The 18,290-nt window shown below is 39.6% G+C and overlaps 2 protein-coding genes across 5 annotated transcripts in view; one reads left to right on the forward strand and one right to left on the reverse strand.

Moving 5' to 3' along the window:
- Positions 1 to 287: 287 nt before the first annotated feature.
- The window catches only part of RHOF (ras homolog family member F, filopodia associated), a 57,117-nt gene continuing 39,114 nt past the window's right edge, over positions 288 to 18,290 (reverse strand). For all 3 annotated transcript variants that reach the window (XM_075898638.1, XM_075898637.1, XM_075898636.1), the window contains 3 exons: positions 5,887 to 5,996; positions 2,725 to 2,859; positions 288 to 1,255 (listed from right to left, as the gene is read on the reverse strand). In XM_075898638.1, the coding sequence (XP_075754753.1) occupies positions 1,091 to 1,255; positions 2,725 to 2,859; positions 5,887 to 5,996 (410 nt within the window). In that variant the 3' untranslated portion in view covers positions 288 to 1,090. The remainder of the gene's footprint in view (positions 1,256 to 2,724; positions 2,860 to 5,886; positions 5,997 to 18,290) is intronic.
- SETD1B (SET domain containing 1B, histone lysine methyltransferase) overlaps positions 7,868 to 18,290 on the forward strand; it is a 117,538-nt gene continuing 107,115 nt past the window's right edge. For both annotated transcript variants that reach the window (XM_075898630.1, XM_075898631.1), the window contains exon 1: positions 7,868 to 8,032. The gene's annotated coding sequence lies outside the window, so the exon portion shown is untranslated. The remainder of the gene's footprint in view (positions 8,033 to 18,290) is intronic.

Consider the following 18,290-nt stretch of genomic DNA (forward strand, 5'->3'; position numbering starts at 1 on the left):
AACATGCTATTTCTGTAGTGCAATATGAGTGAGGAAAAGATCTTCAGCTGTAGCCATCTCCTGTATGTGAAATTTCTCACAGATTTTTTGAAGTCTTGGGGTATATAGATGCTAATTTGAGTGGACGATTCCTCTTGCTTAAATGGGAAGAAATTGAGATGCATGCATTTTTAACTAGATGTCCCTGAAGGTAAAACAGTCATTGTGAGGCAGCAGAGATGATTCATCACGTAATTCTCAACACGGATGAGCTACTTAGACTTGCCACATGTGACACAAACACTTGGTATTAAATAAATTGCACTTTTATTTTAAAATAAGTATTGCTTGTATTGCACATAAGAGGCTCCCATAGGGTTTCTAAAAAGTGGCTGCATTAACCTGCTAGAGAGAAACTGTTCAGCAAGATGCATCATATCTGCACTGAATACCTTGAGTAGACTATAATAAATGATGCAAAAAATTTTCCATGATCATAAATCCAATCGGGGGAGACCACACAATGGGTTTCCAAACAGCTGCTTTACACAGTGGTCATTCTAATAAAGGAGCAGCAGAATAATATATGTACATAGTTGCTTGAAGCTACTCAGAGAGGAATGGTTAATAGAGCTGTTGATTTGTAATTATAATTACAACTCATCAATATGGAACTTTGATTTTTATCCTGTGTGAATCTGCTAGTCTGTTCTGATTTAACTTCACTCTGCCTTTGAGAGAAGTAACCATTTCTATCTTTTCCATGTTAATTCAGTAGTGAACAAGGCCAATAAATCAGAGCCGACAGTACAGCATTTAGGTGCTAGAATAAAACTATGAGCAATAAAAACTGTCAGTGTATGGACAGGAATTTGGCTGAGATTTACGATCAGGAACAAAACTTACACAACCATCTACCACAAACTAATATTGATAAAGCACTTTGAAATCTTCATATGAAGGGCATCAAAAGCATACAAAGGCATTAAATCAATTATTAAGAATAAAATCAATGCAGGAATAAAAATGTACTATTTTTTTTTAAATAAACTATTGGTAATAAGTGTAAAGATTTTAATAAGCTCTTCTACAGTCTCAGTGGTCTAGATTGTCATAATATCACACAGCGTTTCCTCTTTTTTCGGCGCTTAGCTTTTTTCATGGCACTCAGTGCAATGTTTGTTGCTTCTTTAAAAACATCCTCTACGTTTTCTCGATATTTGGCTGAGCACTCCAGATAAGCTTCTCCCTTTATCTGCTGACAAGTTGCTTCACCCTAGAAGAAAGGAATGTAGTAAATGTAAGTATTATTGGAGTTTAAAATGGGAAAAAGGGAATAATTCTGAAGAGGCCTCATACAGTGGACTCAGCCAAAAGATGCCAGATGCTTTTGTTTGTAGAATTAAGGAATAGGTGGTATTACTCCAAAGCCTTACTGTAATACAAATATTTAATAAGGGTAAATAGAAGGGCTCCACTTAGAACTTTTCTGATTTTTAAAAATTAATCTAAGAGCTAGCTTGGATGCGCAATGCAGCGGAGACTCTTAGGTGTGTAGGTTTTACCCACCTTGTTGTGTTAAAGCCCACATTTTTTCAAGTTTAGCTTCTAAACAGAACTTCCAAAACCCATACTTGAACATTGACATTAGCAATAAGGTATGTATCCAGTCTGTCAGGACCCATATTTGAAAGTTGGGTCCATAGTATGATCTTCCTACAGTATAATCAAATTGACCTGACCACAATTATACATGTAATTTCTCTACTTTTCAGAAGCAAGCAGGCTCCCGTGGTGGAAGATCAGTGTTTGAATCTCAAATTCAGGTCTTGGCATTGGAAACTTCTTATGTAGCATGAGTGGCCTCTTCTGCATGAGCCAAGAATAGTGTGGGTGATTTCAGAAGATGACTCAACCAGACAGATGAGTCAGTTTAAGGTATGGCATTTAATAAAGAAGTGGAAATGGATCATAATACACAAGGCATCTTGAAGTGCACTGCTCTTAGGAGTGATTTTCTTAGGAGTTTTCATAAATGTCTACAATATCTTATGGGCATAACAGTTTCAAGGCTGTTGGCAGCACCTAAGCTGAACTTATTAATAAAATGTTACAGTCTTATGCCTGACATTGTCAAACAGAATCATTACATGCAATCTGAGACAATATGCAGAATTTCACAAAGTCACACAGATATTTTTGTTTCTGACTTACTGGAAATAACATCATAATTTCTGACACTGATGCAGCAATAGTACTCTTTCATAGTCTATAACATTCATTAGTTCTCCTTTTTTAATATTGCAAAATTTGGTACACATGAAGCTGTTGTTGCCTAAAGCTGTATACAGAATACTCAAATTTTGCTGCTGTGTCAATGACCTGTAATGGGAGGGATGACTACATGTTACAGGAAAGAACAAGGAGGCAGCAGAAGGCTCCAGCTTCATTTCTATAGAAGCTTCCTGTACAAAAAGGAACAAGTCACTCCATTTTTGACTAACTTTCCCCATCTGTAAAGTGTGAGCCTTGGTTAATTGCGTAAAGTATTGCCTGCTAGGTAAATTTTGCATCACTAAGCAACAGTAACGTTTGAGGTGAGATGTTCCTTTTTGAGTCAAAATTTCATATCCCCTTAGATTAGTCATGGCAGCGCTTACTAGTCATGAGTAATAATACCACATTACAGGAAATTTGCTTATCGTTCATGCAAAGGACAAAACTCTCAAATGCAATCCTCTGTACCTGGTTATATGTGATTGGTTCCTGCTGAGAAGACCTGAGCTTACGTAAATATTCTTTGTCTTTTCGAAGGTCTGTTTTGCAGCCAATAAGTATTAGAGGGACTCCCCGGCAAAAGTGACTTACTTCAGGGTACCACTGATGGTGGAAAACAAAACATTTAGGTAAACTTTTTTAAAAAATCAAAATGACAATGCCTAGGAAAAAATGATCATTCAATTTACAACAAAACTGTAGAAAGTATCCAATGACTGGATCAGAGTAGGATATTCTTTGAGTATTTCTAGATATGCCATAACCTAATCTGTAAATGCACGAGGCCCCTCTTTTTCTTAAAGTATTCAGAGGTAAACTGTTCTCTGCTCATGGAGGGCTAACTCTGCATGGATCTTCCTATATCTCCTTCACATACAGGCTACGTCTAGACTGGCATGATTTTCCGCAAATGCTTTTAATGCTTTTAATGCTTTTTAAAAGCATTTTCGGAAAAGAGCGTCTAGATTGGCACGGATGCTTTTCCGCAAAAGTCCTTTTTGCGAAAAAGCGTCTCTGGCCAATCTAGACGCACTTTTGCGCAAAAAAGCCCCAATTGCCATTTTCGTGATCGGGGCTTTTTTGCGGAAAACAAATCTCAGCTGTCTACACTGGCCCTTTTGCGCAAAAGTTTTGCGCAAAAGGGACTTTTGCCCGAATGGGAGCAGCATAGTATTTCCGCAAAAAGCACTGATTTCTTACAGTAGGAAGTCAGTGCTTTTGCGGAAATTCAAGCAGCCAGTGTAGACAGCTGGCAAGTTTTTCCGGAAAAGCAGCTGATTTTCCGGAAAAACTGGCCAGTCTAGACACAGCCACATTGTGTTTTAATACATGAATGCAGGTTTGAGACAGAGCAGTTTAGAAAAATGGCAGTTTCTTCAGGGGATGATCTTGCATTCCTTAATCACCCCCAGATTGTTCACTGACCCTAGTGTAATCCAGAATAAATCCTCTGAAGTCAGATTCAAGATCAGAATCCAGACTAGTCTTACTTAGGGCAGGTCTACTATACTAGGAGATTAGTTCAAATTTAGATTCGCAACTCCAGCTAGGTTAATTGCATAGCTGGAATCCATGTGTCTTGATTCAAACTTTGGCACTGCCCCCACAGTAAGAAGTGGATAGGAGAAATGCTCCCGCTGACTTCCCTTATTCCTTGTGATGACTAGAAGTACTGGCACCAATGGTGTGCCCTCAGCATTTGATTTAGTGGATCTTTACTAGATTCACTAAATTGAGCACCAGAAGATTGACCTCTGAAGCATCAATCTGTGGGTGAGTATAGATGTGGCCTTAGTTTATTTTTATCTGGTTTTAGTCTTAAACTTTTACTTTATAGTATCACAAAGACTGAGCAGAAATACTACATTCAAAGATGTAAAGAGGTGCCTACACTTACATGTCACTTATACCCAGGGCTCGACAAACCGCTGAATCTACTCGCCCGTGGCGAGCAGATTTCAGCAGGTTGCTCCGTGCGCCCCATTCGCTGGTGCTTTGCGCATGCACAGTGCCAATCTGGTGCATGCACGGTGCAGGACTGGCGAGTAGCTCTCGCCGGGGTTTGTCAAGCCCTGCTGATACCTAAAACCATACAACACTAATTTTAGAATCAAATTCACCTCCTTCATACACAAACCTGGTGTTATTTCACTATTTATTAATGATTTCAGAACTGCTTAGAAAACAAGTTGTAAAAAAATCAAACCCTTTAAAGGAGTGAAAGGGCTAGATCATCATATATTCTAAAACAGATGGGCTGTGTCTACACTGGCATGAATTTCCAGAAATGCTTAAAACGGAATACTATTCCATTTTCAGTTTTTCCGGAAAAGGAGCATCTACATTGGCAGGCTGCTTTTCCGGAAAAGCCCCTTTTCCGGAAAAGCATCTGTGGCCAATGTAGACGCGCTTTTCCGGAAAAGAGCCCCGATTGCCATTTTCACCATCAGGGCTTTTTTCCGGAAAAGACTACTGGGCTGTCTACACTGGCCCTTTTCCAGAACAGTGTTCTGGAATAAGGACTTATGCCCGAGCAGGAGCAGAATAGTTTTTCTGGAATAGCGGCTGATTTTATACAGTAGAGCATCGTTGCTTTTCCGGAAATTCAAGGGCCAGTGTAGACAGCTCGCAGCTTATTCCGGAAAAGCGGCTGATTTTCCGGAATAAATGGCCCAGTGTAGACACAGCCATGGAGTGGATTGCTGCTTAGAGAGATTAGACAGACACTGATAGTTATTTCACCAAGAGGGGGTTTTTTTTGTTTGTTTAATAATGTTTAATATCTTTTAAAAATAGGAATTTTGTTCTAGTTTATACATATTGTGGCAGCAGGAACAGCTGCATACATTAACAATGTTGCTGAAGTCAACAAAGTGAACAGGAAGAGTGTGGAACTCTTAGAGAAATAGAGAAAATTGGTTTTTACAGAATTTATAGAAGTCAGTGATGGAATTATGGATTTTAACTAACAAAGGAAGATTTATGATCAGGAGGAAATTCACTGTTGGAGTACAATCACTTTCAGGTGCTATAGGTCTCATTTTGAGCCTTAAGAACACAAAAGTGGTGTTTCTTTACTATCTTTAGGCCAACATGTCTATCAATCACAGAACTGAAACTAAATTATAGTAAAAAATTTCTTAGTAACTCGAGCAATGGAATTGAATTTAAAATTTCTGCTTTCCTGATTTGTGTCCTAGTCAGCCTTGCAGCAGGGAGTCATGAATAGGACTACTTGTTGTTAAAAGCCAAGTGTAGGAGTTCTTTGGGAAAACAACAGCAGAACAAATATATATGAATAAAAAGATGCAGAGAAGATAAGCTTTACATGAAGTACTCATGGAGAATTAGATTAAACTCTTCTGGTTTCTCAGTATTTTTTATACTGAAACAAAGAGGACCATAAACCCAGTCCCAAAATCTGAACACCCATAAATATTGGAGAAACTCTTATTCAGATCGCTGTCTGTCTTAGGCCCATTGCTAGATGAGTGATATATGAACAGTGCATATATTAATTATAATCTTGGGGAGTGGAGATGCTAAAAGCTTTGTTCCAAATCAGTCATGTCAGCCATATAGCCAAGTAATTTAACATGAATGAGTCACGTGATTTTGAAGGTCTCTTACCTTAATTAAAACATTGTCATAGCTAGTAGGGTTCATAACATCATAACAAATTAAGACCAAGTTTGTATTCTGGTATGAAAGTGGTCGTAGCCGATCATAATCTTCCTGCCCTGGAAAAGAAGATAAATGCTTTGAATAAAAGAAACCTCATTCTTTACAGTATTACAATATAGATATTTTAAAATGCATTCCCATTGACCATGGTATCAATTTTGTCTTAAAAACACTAATTATATAGCTTGCAAATGTTGTATATAAATCATTGGCCTTAATAAGATGAGCTCCTTGTTTGAAAACGGACAAGACGATATATTTAAGAGCAACAAGTTGATAATAAAAAGGTCTATAAAAATGGAATCCTTGTGAAATCTCAATATAGAAGAAAAAGATTTTTCCCAAAATGTTTAATATTTTGAAAATTGATATGAAGTGGGAAACAAATATGCTGCAGGATCTGAAACATGAAGACTGGATTGTCTTTATTAGTAGAAACACAAACACCATGAGTCTAGGCTGGTAACCAATTACTGATTAAAAAGTATCACAGAATCCTGGAACTGGAAGAGACCTTGAGAGTCCAGTCCCCTGGCCTCACAGCAGGACCAAGCACCGTCCAGATCATCCCTGTCAGGTGTCTGTTTAATCTACTCTTAAATATCTCCAGCGATGGAGATTCCACAACCCCTCTAGGCAATTTATTCCAGTGTTTTAACCACCCTGACAGGTAGGAAGTTTTTGCTGATGTCCAACCTAAACCTCCCTTGCTGCAGTTTAAGCCCATTGCTTCTTGTTCTGTCATCAGAGGCCAAGGAGAAAAATCCCTCTCCCCTCCATGACAGCCTGTTGGGCATTTCTCTCTCTCTCTCTCACCCCCCTTCCCTCCCCAGCCTGTGCCAAGCTGGGGCTTTCCAGGTCCCCACCATGGAGCTCCGGGGAGGGGGGGAAAGAGGGAGAGATGACAAAGGGGGAGACGAGCATGGTGGGCACAGAGCAGGGCTGGGCTGTGCTTGGGTTGGACCCCGGCCCCTCCCACAATGCACCAGGACAGCGGAACTGGCCTGTCTTGCTGACATACAAGGTTCAACAGAGGACAGATAACAGGCCCACTTTTTGCAAGATGTGAATACAGCATTATGAAAAGGCCTAAATAACAAACTAATTTCTTTCTGATAACAGTGAACAGAGGTCATGAGGATGACAATTGCCATCCCTCAGATGGATTGTGATTCATTAATAAGCAGATAGCCTCAAAAGCTACACAGTGCAGCATGCCCACTTCTAAACAGTATTATCATCAGCTGACAGCTGATTTTACAAGACACACAGCAACATGTGCCAGTCTTAACTGATCTCTGAAATGGGCCTTAACAGAGCTGTTGATGCCACCTGGAATATTTTTTAAAATGTCCTTTTAGGAATTCGACACGTAGGGTACGTCTACACTTTGTTCCTCTCTTTCTCTCTCTCTTGGAATGCAAACGCAGACACCTGAAATTGCAAATGAAGCTGGGATTTAAATATCCTGTGCTTCATTTGCATAATTGTGTTATGGTGCTATATCGAAATAGTGCTATTTTGAGAGAAAAAATGGGTTTATTTTGAGTTAATACCTTACCTCGAAATAACCCTTACTCTTCAAAAAATGAGGTTTAAGGGTTATTTTGAGGGAAGGGTTTTATCTTGAAATAATCCCGTTTTTCTCTCGAAATAGCATTATTTCGAAATAGTGCCATAATGGGATTATGCAAATGAAGTGCAGATATTTAAATGCCCGCTTCATTTGCAATTTCAGGTGTCTGCATTTGCATTCTTCTCTCTCTCTCTCTCGAGAGAGGAATGAAGTGTAAACATAGCTGTAGGGAATTCATTTTACTATTCACACACATTCACATGAGAAATCTGGTCTGCTTGTATTTATGATATATTCATCACCTTTAAATCAGAGCACTGTGATGTCACAACGAGCAAGTGGCTTGAGGTGGCCAATCAGCATCAGAGGCAGTTGCACCAAGAAATCAAAGATACTGTTTCATCAAAGGCCAGTGTTTCAATGGGATGTTTTTTAGTGTTTTCCAGAAGGCATCAGCAGATGTTTAAGCAGACAGCAAAGACTTGGGTGACTGCTTGAGTGCTGTCCATGTGTCAGGTATGTCAGCAGGAAGTTCTTACTTCCCAAATAGTGATCCAGGAATGTTAATTCTTTTTGGATTATCATTTTCATATATTTACTGAACACCATGGGTGTCTGATACCTCTATATTTTTGTATAATAATTCCTGCCCAAATAAGATCACAAATAAAATCTTTGCATCAGTATTATATATACAGTATTCCTTTGCTAACAGTTGCAATATAATAACTGTTGATTGTGAAGATGAAGCCATATATAATATACGGCTGTTGTATCACAATATTCCAAACAATGCTTTTGCACTATTGTACTCAAAATGCTTGACTTCAAAGTATGGTGCTATAACAAAGAGCATAGGTACAAAAAGAATAATATTGCTTTCAAATCTCTCTGAATATTTAACTCATGCTGGTAACAGGATTCCTTAGTAAATAACCTATTATTCAGGTTACCACAACTATTTGCATAAAGGATGATTGGTCAGGACCCAATTCTGTGTGGTGCCAAGAGCCTTTTATTTCAGTGGATGTAAGAGCAATTAGTGTTTCAAAAGAGACACTAAACACAGTACAGAATTGGGCCCTTAAATTATTAATCCCAAAATAAGATAATTAAGGAATTTTTTTGTGCTCATCAGTGTGTATACAACATTCAGTAACTATTTCTAATCCTTCTCATTTTCTGAAATCCACCTAGTTGTTTGCATCAGATTTTCCAGTTTTTTTGATAATGTAATACTTTACTTAAGTGATCATCTAAAATTGTATTAAACGTCAGGAGAGGGGCAAAAAGTAAAACAGTTCTAAAGCAATATGGCTAGGATGTGTTTGTACATGTGCTCATGTGCTTTTTTCACTCATATGTTATTGTTTTTAGAATCCACAAAGGCAACTGTATGCAATCAAGTAATCCTCTAGCATCCATTTACAAAATTATCAAGCCTAACCACTACAGCATCTCAATTAGTTTGCTGCTACTTTGCCATAATAGTGGTAATTTGTGAAATAGATTAATGGATGTTCCATTTTACTAAGTCATGATGACCTGGTCCAAGTTGGAACAGAGCAGAAATACTTAGTCTGATGACATGCTAGAGATCTCAAAAGAGCTTCTTTTGATGGGAGTAAGTCTACACTGGTTGAAATAAGCTTCGCAATTTGAGCAACATAAATTGCATATCTTATTTCAATGTTATTTTGAAATTTTGACGTTGTCTACACAGCACATATTTTGAAATAAATCACTATTCCAGAACATCCCTTACTCCTCATTGAATGAGGTTTACAGGGACGTCGGAATAGCAAGCCCAATATATTTCAAAATAATGGGTGAGCTCAAAAGACGTGGAATAGTTGCACTGCTGTGTAGACATAGCCATGATGTAAAAGAAACAGATGTGCCATAATGAGAAACAAAATGGATAGATGTGACATCACATGGTTTCATCTTCACAATCAAAGTTGTGGATGATGGGTTGGGGAGAACCGGGCATTTATTTTTAGAAATAAAAATAGAAAACAACATGGTTTATGGAAATGTAGCATGATCTGATTCTGGGGAGTGCATATTTGTTATTCATCTGTACAGAAATTAACAGCTACAGAGTTGGTTATTAAAAATCATTCTGGGTTATAATTTTAGCCAGCTCAAGTTGATCTTTTTAAACACTGGAGGATGGACACTTTCAAGCTCTCTCTGTTGCAAACAGACACTTGCTTTGTGGCAGATGTATAAATAGAATAGTGCAACAGGAAATGGTTGCCTGTATATGAAGTCCTATTGTCTGAGTTAATGTACATTATCTTTTCTTGTAAAAAACAAACAACAAAACCTGTGTGAAGGCAGGCATGCTGGAACAAAAGGTTTGTTTATTCTGCAATTGCAGGACCATATCTGAGCTAGCTTTAATTGAGCTGCTAGATAAAGACAAGTCCTGGAGTAGTGAAGATATAGCAGTACGTGCTTCAGCACACAGTAGCGCTACAAACAGTTGATCAGGATTCTCAGTAGGCTTGTACAGGTTTATCTTAGGTATGTCTACTTAATCTGAAATTACATGATATATCCCAAATGTTTTTGCAATTAATTGCCAGAAAGTAGTTGGGGGTAGAGGCCAGAGATGTGCATATTGTAACTACACTGCTGGATGATTTCCATCCCCTCCAGCCAGAATAAGAGTGAAGGAAAAGATTGGGCCATAGAGGACTCTGGGAAGAACAGCAACCCAAATCAATACCTAGCTAATAGAGAGCACTGATACACAGAGTGACCAATCAAAACAATCTACATTGGGGAAGTAGAGTGGATCAGGCTTAGGAAAGATCCAGCATGTACAGAAAGATAAAGCAAATCATGAAATTTTTTCTAGACAGGATTCATTTCAACCCTTCCCTGGCATCACCAGCTCCTTGGTTTAGTTGGTTACTATAGCATCAGACCGCCCAGGGCTGGACGGAGGCATGGGCAAGCTGGGCAGCTGCCCAGGGCACTAACTGATGGGGGGGGGTGCCTGATAGCAGCTGTAAGGGGTGCGTGGCTGCGGGGCCCTACGTGGCCTGGCGCATGTGCCAGCAGCAACAGCCAGGCCGGACTGAACCGCACTTGCACCGTGCGCCCTAGGGGCGGGCACGGGCTGCACGTCAGCAGCTGTAGCCAGGCCGCACATGCACCATGAGCACTGGGGGTGGGCCCTGGCTGCGTGCCAGCGGCTGTAGCTGGGCTGTGCATGCGCCGTGCGCAGACCTGCGCACCCTCGGGGGGTGGGCCTGCTCTCCATGGGCAGGCCCGCGCATGCGTCGTGCACCCAGGGGCGGTGCTGCACGCCTGTGCCACCAGAATACCTCGGGCTGGCCCTGAGATCGCCTGGTGTTGCAAAGCCCAGTAATTTCATAATTTAAATCTTGTCAGACAAAAATATGAGATTGCAACCTAACTAACATTTTAAAATATTATGGAAATGTTATTTAACAAAACTTTTAAAAACCTGACATTTGCGGAACAGGGAAAGAACTTCCAATGTGCTTCATCCAACTCTGGATGGCAGCTTCCACTTGCATAACCAATCCCCTTTCATTCCTGGGTCCCCCTAATGAGATGGTCAACAAAAGGGCTAATTACATGTCAGTTGCGGTGGCAGTCTATGTAACACGGACAACTGTCTACTAGGAAGTGATATAAAATCTCTTAATCAGGCTAATGAATACCTATCAGATGATTATGAATTTCAATTTGTTTGCTATGCCTCAGGTTTGACAGGAAGCTATTACAGTAAATAACATTTTGAGAGGCTGGACCATTGTACCTTTAATTAATCTGGGTCCAGTTAGATCCAAAAAGTAAGCCTTTTTTCTTTCTCTCAAACATAGTACTAAAATTGTCAAAATGGTAGAGGCATCAAGTTTTCATCATTCTGTCTCTCTCAAAAAAATCCAAAACCTTCTCAAAGATGTACCCTTTCATAGCTTTCACCCTGATGATGACATGCAAGATTAGATGTGTGAGAACACCCTAGTCTCAGTAAGGTTACCCAGGCTGTGGTCAGAATTTCCTCACTGTGGATTTAAAACTAAAATTGCACAAGATGAGATAGAACTGAAGGGGCCATTGAGCTCAGACACAAAACCTTTGATTTTCTGTTTTCAGTCTGTTTTGATTCTCCTCTCTCTATTATGTCAAAAGTGTTGTATGAACAGTTCATTAAGGTTCTTTTTAAATATTTAATTTTTTTCTTTCAAAATTTTCGAACTCTCTTCCCACAGTATGGTAAAATAACTGCTACTTAGCAGTATTTTCCTTCCGCTTTGTGCCCAGAACAAGTTGCCTGCACATTCCTTCATTCCTTGCCATGCTTGCCTCTGTCACAATCTGGCCTTAAGAAAAGGTGCAGCTTCCATCTGATGGGGAACAGGAAAAGAGGAAGGAGTTAGGCCATGAGTTGCCTAAGTCTCCCCCAGTCTCACTTCCAGAAGGAAAAACAGAGTGCGTCTCAGCCTTTATGAGGCCCTATGCAAGTTGGATTGCTTGCATATAATACTCACTCTGCACAGGGACATAATTACAATTTTCTCTTACATCCAAGAAACTTGGGCATATATCCTATCCTGACTGTTGTACTTTGTAGGAATCTACTGAATAAATATGAGTGAACTGTTTCTCTATTTTATAACATACTGCCCATGTAACGAGAATCAGCACATAAGAATGCTTAGACCAAGTCTCAGAGAATTTGACTTTAAAGAGGGATAGGGAATCTAAAGACCAGGATGCAGCCCCTGGCTTGCCTAGATCTGGCTCAGGCCCTTTCCCCCCAGCACTGGGAAACCTATGCTGGTGCTCCAGCCCCCTTGCCACCTTCTTGTGGAGCTGAAGTATATAAAATCTATTAGCCTTGGCTCCACTAGGTTCTGGTGTGCGAGGGGAATATGGGCAATGTCTTTATCCTTCTCAGGGGCCGTGTCGGTGAGGATGTGTTTAGAGATGTTTTGCTTCTCACCTGTGTGTGGCCCCAGACTGATTTTTCTGTGGGTAAGCAGCCAATGACCAAAAAAATGTTTTCCACCCCTGCTTTAAAGGAAGCATTTTAAATCCCTGTAACAATAACCATACACATAGCAGATGTTTCTTCCTACCCCTTGTCAACTTGTATCTAGATTCTGTTTTGCAGCATGAAAGTTTGTATCCCTTGTACACTGTAATCCTAGCTAGTGTTACTGTAACTATTTAAAAAAATAGGATTTTTTTTTTGGTCTAAGGTCACTTCTTCATTACTTTCTGTGGCAGTGAGTTCCATGAATTATGCAGTGTAATACATCAGATGATCAGTTTTAAATGTATTGCCTGTGCACTTCATAACGATGTTGAAAAAGTGTAACCTATCAATGTAATGGACTTTACACCCTTTTTTAAAGATTTATTTCATTTTAATTAGTAGCATCTTACATATTTTGCCTGGAGGGGTTGTGAAATTTCCATAATTGTAGATATTTAAGAGCAAGTTAGACAGGCACCTGCCAAGGTTGATCTAGACAGTACGGCTGTGTCTAGATTACATCCCTTTTCTCAAAAAAGGTATGTAAATTAGACACTTAGAAATTGCAAATGAAGCCAGGATTTAAATTTCCCGTGCTTCATTTACATAAAGGCAGCTGTGGGATTTTTTAGAAATAGGGCTTTTCGATAGAAAAATGGCAGTTTAGATGGGGATCAATCGAAAATAAAACTTTTTTTTTTTAAAGATCGTGTACTACTGAAAAAACGAGGAAATTTAAATTCCAGCTTCATTTGCAATTTTGAAGTGTCTAATTTACATACCTTTTTTGAGAAAAGGGATGTAATCTAGATACAGCCTACCTGGTCCTGCCCTGAGGGCAGGGGACTAGACTCAATGACCTCTTGAGATCCCTTCCAGTTCTAGTGTTCTATGATTCTATTTACTACTTGAATATATTCTGTGGATAGAAAAGATCCCCTGGGACTACAACTGACAAACAAGGGAAGGATATTTATTTAAAGTTAAATATCAATGGAATCCTATGAACTGACCAGCAAGAATGATTCTCACATTAACTAAAAAATAGCAATGAAGATGAGACTGTACAGGTTGTACAAGCTCACCTGGAACTCTGGGTACACACTTCCATTGCAAGCACATGTCTTCACTGCTGTATTTAGTGGTATGCCTAGCTGAGCTGCAATCTCACTTCTGAATGCAGTGTAGACCTTAGTATTATAGTTAGCACTGCCAACTGCCACCAGCTGCGAGGCTGGGAGATTTTCAATCTACATGTCATTAGGATCCTGCATACTACTTCAAAGGTCATGCCAACTAGGTACTTTAAGTAGGTATATCTCCTATTAAAATGGACTTTACAGTCACATAACTAGACTTTATACCTAGACTTTAGTAAGGCATTTGATACGGTCTCACATGATATTCTTATCAATAAACTAGGCAAATACAACTTAGATGAATCTACTATAAAGTGGGTGCATAATTGGCTGGATAACCGTACTCAGAGAGTAGTTATTAATGGTTCACAATCCTGCTGGAAAGGTATAACAAGTAGGGTTCCGCAGAGGTCTGTTTTGGGACTGGCTCTCTTCAATATCTTCATCGACGATTTAGCTATTGGCATAGAAGTATGCTTATTATGTTTGCAGATGATACCAAGCTGGGAGAGGCTGCAACTGCTCTGGAGGATAGGGTCATAATTCAAAATCATGTGGGCAAACTGGAGAAATGGTCTGAGGTAAACAGGATTAAGTTTAATAAAGACAAATGCAAAGTGCTCCACTTAGGAAGGAACAATCTGTTTCACACATACAGAATGGGAAGTGACTGTCTAGGAAGGAGTACAGCAGAAAAGAATCTAGGGGTTATAGTGGACCACAAGCTGAATATGAGTCAGCAATGTGATGCTGTTGCAAAAAAAGCAAACATGATTCTGGGATGCATTAACAGGTGTGTTGTTAGCAAGACACGATAAGTCATTCTTCCGCTCTGCTCTGGTTAGGCCTCAGTTGGAGTATTGGGTCCAGTTCTGGGCACCGTATTTCAAGAAAGATGTGGAGAAATTGAAGAGGGTCCAGAGAAGAGCATCAAGAATGATTAAAGGTCTAGAGAACATGACCTATGAAGGAAGGCTGAAAGAACTGGGTTTGTTTAGTTTAGAAAAGAGAAGACTGAGGAGGGACATGATAGCCGTTTTCAGGTATCTAAAAGGGTATCATAAGGAGAAAGGAGAAAACGTGTTCATCTTGGCCTCTGAGGCTAGAACAAGCAGCAATGGGTTTAAACTGCAGCAAGGGAGGTTTAGGTTGGACATTAGGAAAAAGTTCTTAACTGTCAGGGTAGTTAAACACTGGAATAAATTGCCCAGGGAGGTTGTGGAATCCTCATCTCTGGTGATATTTAAGAGTAGGTTAGATAAATGTCTATCAGGGATGGTCTAGACAGTATTTGGTCCTACCGTGGGGGCAGGGGAGTGGACTTGATGACCTCTCGAGGTCCCTTCCAGTCCTAGTATTCTATGATTCTATAACCAAGAACCCCTATAAGTTAAAGAAAAATTCTGAATTCTCTTTTGTTTTAGTTAGTGGCATGTTAACTAAGGCTGTACTTTCAGTATTCACTTTAGAAAATTTGGGGAAACTTTTTATCCTGGCAGAGATGAATAAAAAGTGAAATATGATATACTATTTCCAGACATATTTTCCCAGGAGGGCCCTGTGGTGGTTTTCAGGGTACCAAGGACCATGAATCATTTTGTTACCCTGTCTCCAGCATGCGAGAATCTTATTTGCCCTTGGCTGGAAGTCAGCTCCCAGCTCCACCAACATGTGAGCCACTTAGACATTCTCCTCTCCTCTGTATAGTCTGTAGTGCCATCCCTTATTTTGTCTTGCAGGATGTGCACTCAATTTATCATTAAAAACTAAAAATTTGGGAGATAGCGATCCAGGATATTGAAAACAAATGGTTTCATATTAAACAAAACCATAATGTGCTTTTTAATGACTAAACTTCATTAGAAAGGACATTAACCTGACAGTTAAGTTTCTCCCCCCCCCTCCAAAAAAAATTGTACATCTTCAACAAAGGTTGGTTGAGATCCCATTTATACATGTAAATGCACTGCTTACTTACTTCCTAGGATAATGAAGTGTCTTTTTGTCTCATAAATATGCCCCCAAAGTTCACTGGCTTTGTACACAGCCAGGAATACCAACCAAAACTTAACTTTTTTCAGTGTGCTGCTTCCCTATTGACTTTATAATCTCCTTGCTAACTAGGCATCTGTTGTATTAGCCTACAATGCTTAATTTACATCCTGATGGGGGGGGACACACACTTTACTCCTGTCTGGAAGAAACTTTGTTTTAATTTCTACTTTGTTGCAAACTTAGAAAACATATTTTCAGTATATATACACATAACTCCTTATATGCCATCTATACACATTTCACAATGATATTGATGACCAGTATGACATGCTTGTAAGACCCCACGTAAATTATAATATACTGCCAGATTCAAGATACTCTTGTAACTCTTGTAACCCTGTTGCCAATTGCCCTTAAGGAGTTCTTGGGTCATGGGTCCCCTTCCTACGTTCCCTGAGGAATCTTAAAAATCATTTTCTCACATGCACTTTTTAAAACTCCTTATTAGAAGGTTTAGGATCTTAGTGGCAACCATCTTTGTGGTCATACGAGACTGGAAAGACTCCATATAAATCAGACACAGTGAGCAGTCTGTGTGACAAAAGACATCATCTCCCCTCCCACCAGTCCCTCTGCAGCAGAATACACTTTTATCTATCCTCCTGAGATGGCATTGGAGGGAGAGATCAGCATGAGAAATTAAATCCACATCTCCTGAATTACAACATAAAGTTTCACCACCAGTGAATTTTAATTCTTTATTACAAGCTAAGTGAATGGAGTTAATTTATCTTTCAATTTCTTTACCTTATTTTTCAGTGAAGCATTTTAACTGAATAGCTGATGCAAAATGTATTTGTAGGCAAAACAACAGATATTGCAAACTCCTTGTGGTTTGCAGCGCACAGACCACCAACTTCCTGCTAGAGCAAAAGATGCTTCTGATAAAATTATAGAGAAAGTAGCACAAAGTAATACAAAAGATCCACTGTGAAAAATCTTTATTCAATTCACTTTTTATTCCAATGCATGATTTTCAGTTGTTCTTAAAATGATTATCTATAATGAAACTTCTTTCCCAAACTGAATTAGAAATATATTAAAATTCTCTTCCAATTTTATTTTCATTTTCTCACAAAATAGGAAAAAATGGCTTAGAAACCTAGACAAATTTGAAAGAGAAGAGTTCTTGAAACTACAGGTTAAATCTCTCTAATTATGGCATCCTCAGAACCTGATGGGTGCTGAAACAGAGAATTTGCTGAACTATGGGAGGTCAAGCTAGCTAGCAGCATTACCAACAATTCCATTGCTTACTGGGCTCTTAGAAGACATTTACTGTGTATATTAGAACTAAATAACAGCACACAACACTGAGAACCAGGACTGGTGGCTGTAAACAAACTTTATGGGAAATTTAGCCACACCACAAGTGGACATGCCGGACCACAGATGTTTCTGAATCAGAGAGTGCCAGACTAGAGAGATTCATCCAGTATACAGGCTTACACATGGCAGAACCAACTCATCACTTCATCCCACTGAGGTAATACACTGAATTATATAAGTGTTAATATGTGGGAAGTGTCTTGGACAAGATCTTAAACAATTAGAAATCCTATTTACTCTATGTGGATACTGAATACGCAATAGAACTTTCTGGAAGAACAGAGATTTGACTCAATATCCCATGCCAAAGTTTCTTCCAAGTCCTCTGACAATGTTAATGTCTGTACCAGTTGGTTGATGCCCTTTACCATGGAAATGGCTGCTTTTCAGTAGTACTGTAGACTTACGGTTTGTTAAGCATTTTGTCATCATTCAGAACAAAAAGCACTATAGGGCTACGTCTACACTGGCCCCTTCTTCGGAATAGCCTTGATAATTTAGAACTTTGGAATAGGGAAATGCGAGGGGGATTTAAATATCCCCCGCGGGATTTAAATAAACATGGCTGCCGCTTTTTTTCCGGCTTGGGGAAAAGCCAGAAAAGAGCGTCAAGTAGGAATAAGAGATCCTCTGGAACAGGGCTTTATTCCGGAGGATCGGGCCAGTCTGGACGCTTTTTTCCGGCTTTTCCCCAAACCGGAAAAAAGCGGCGGACATCTTTATTTAAATCCCGCGGGGGATATTTAAATCCCCCGCGGATTTCCCTATTCCGAAGTTTAAAATTAGCATGCCCCTTTCGAAAAAGGGGCCAGTGTAGACGTAGCCCCGGTTTACACTGATGTAACAGAACAGAATTCAACACAGTATATCTTAATTTTAGGGTTCTCTTTCAAAACACAGTTGGACAACTGAGAATCAATCATTGCTTCTGCAGGGATCTGTTTTGGAACTGGTTCTGTCCAATATTTTCATCAATGATTTAGATATTGGCATAGAGAGTATGCTTATTACCAGGGCTTGCCGAACCGCGGCGAGCGTCGCTCGCCAGCCACGCTGTCCGGCGATCTGCGCATGCGCACATCGTTCTGCGCATGTGCAGATCGCCCGAACCTGGCACTTCTGGGTTGCAATCTACTCGCCACGGGCAAGCAGATTGTATTATTTGTCGAGCCCTGCTTATTCTGTTTGCAAATTATACCAAAATGGAAGGAGTCATGCTTTG

Source organism: Pelodiscus sinensis, chromosome 15, assembly GCF_049634645.1.
Source record: "Pelodiscus sinensis isolate JC-2024 chromosome 15, ASM4963464v1, whole genome shotgun sequence".
Taxonomy (NCBI): domain Eukaryota; kingdom Metazoa; phylum Chordata; order Testudines; family Trionychidae; genus Pelodiscus; species Pelodiscus sinensis.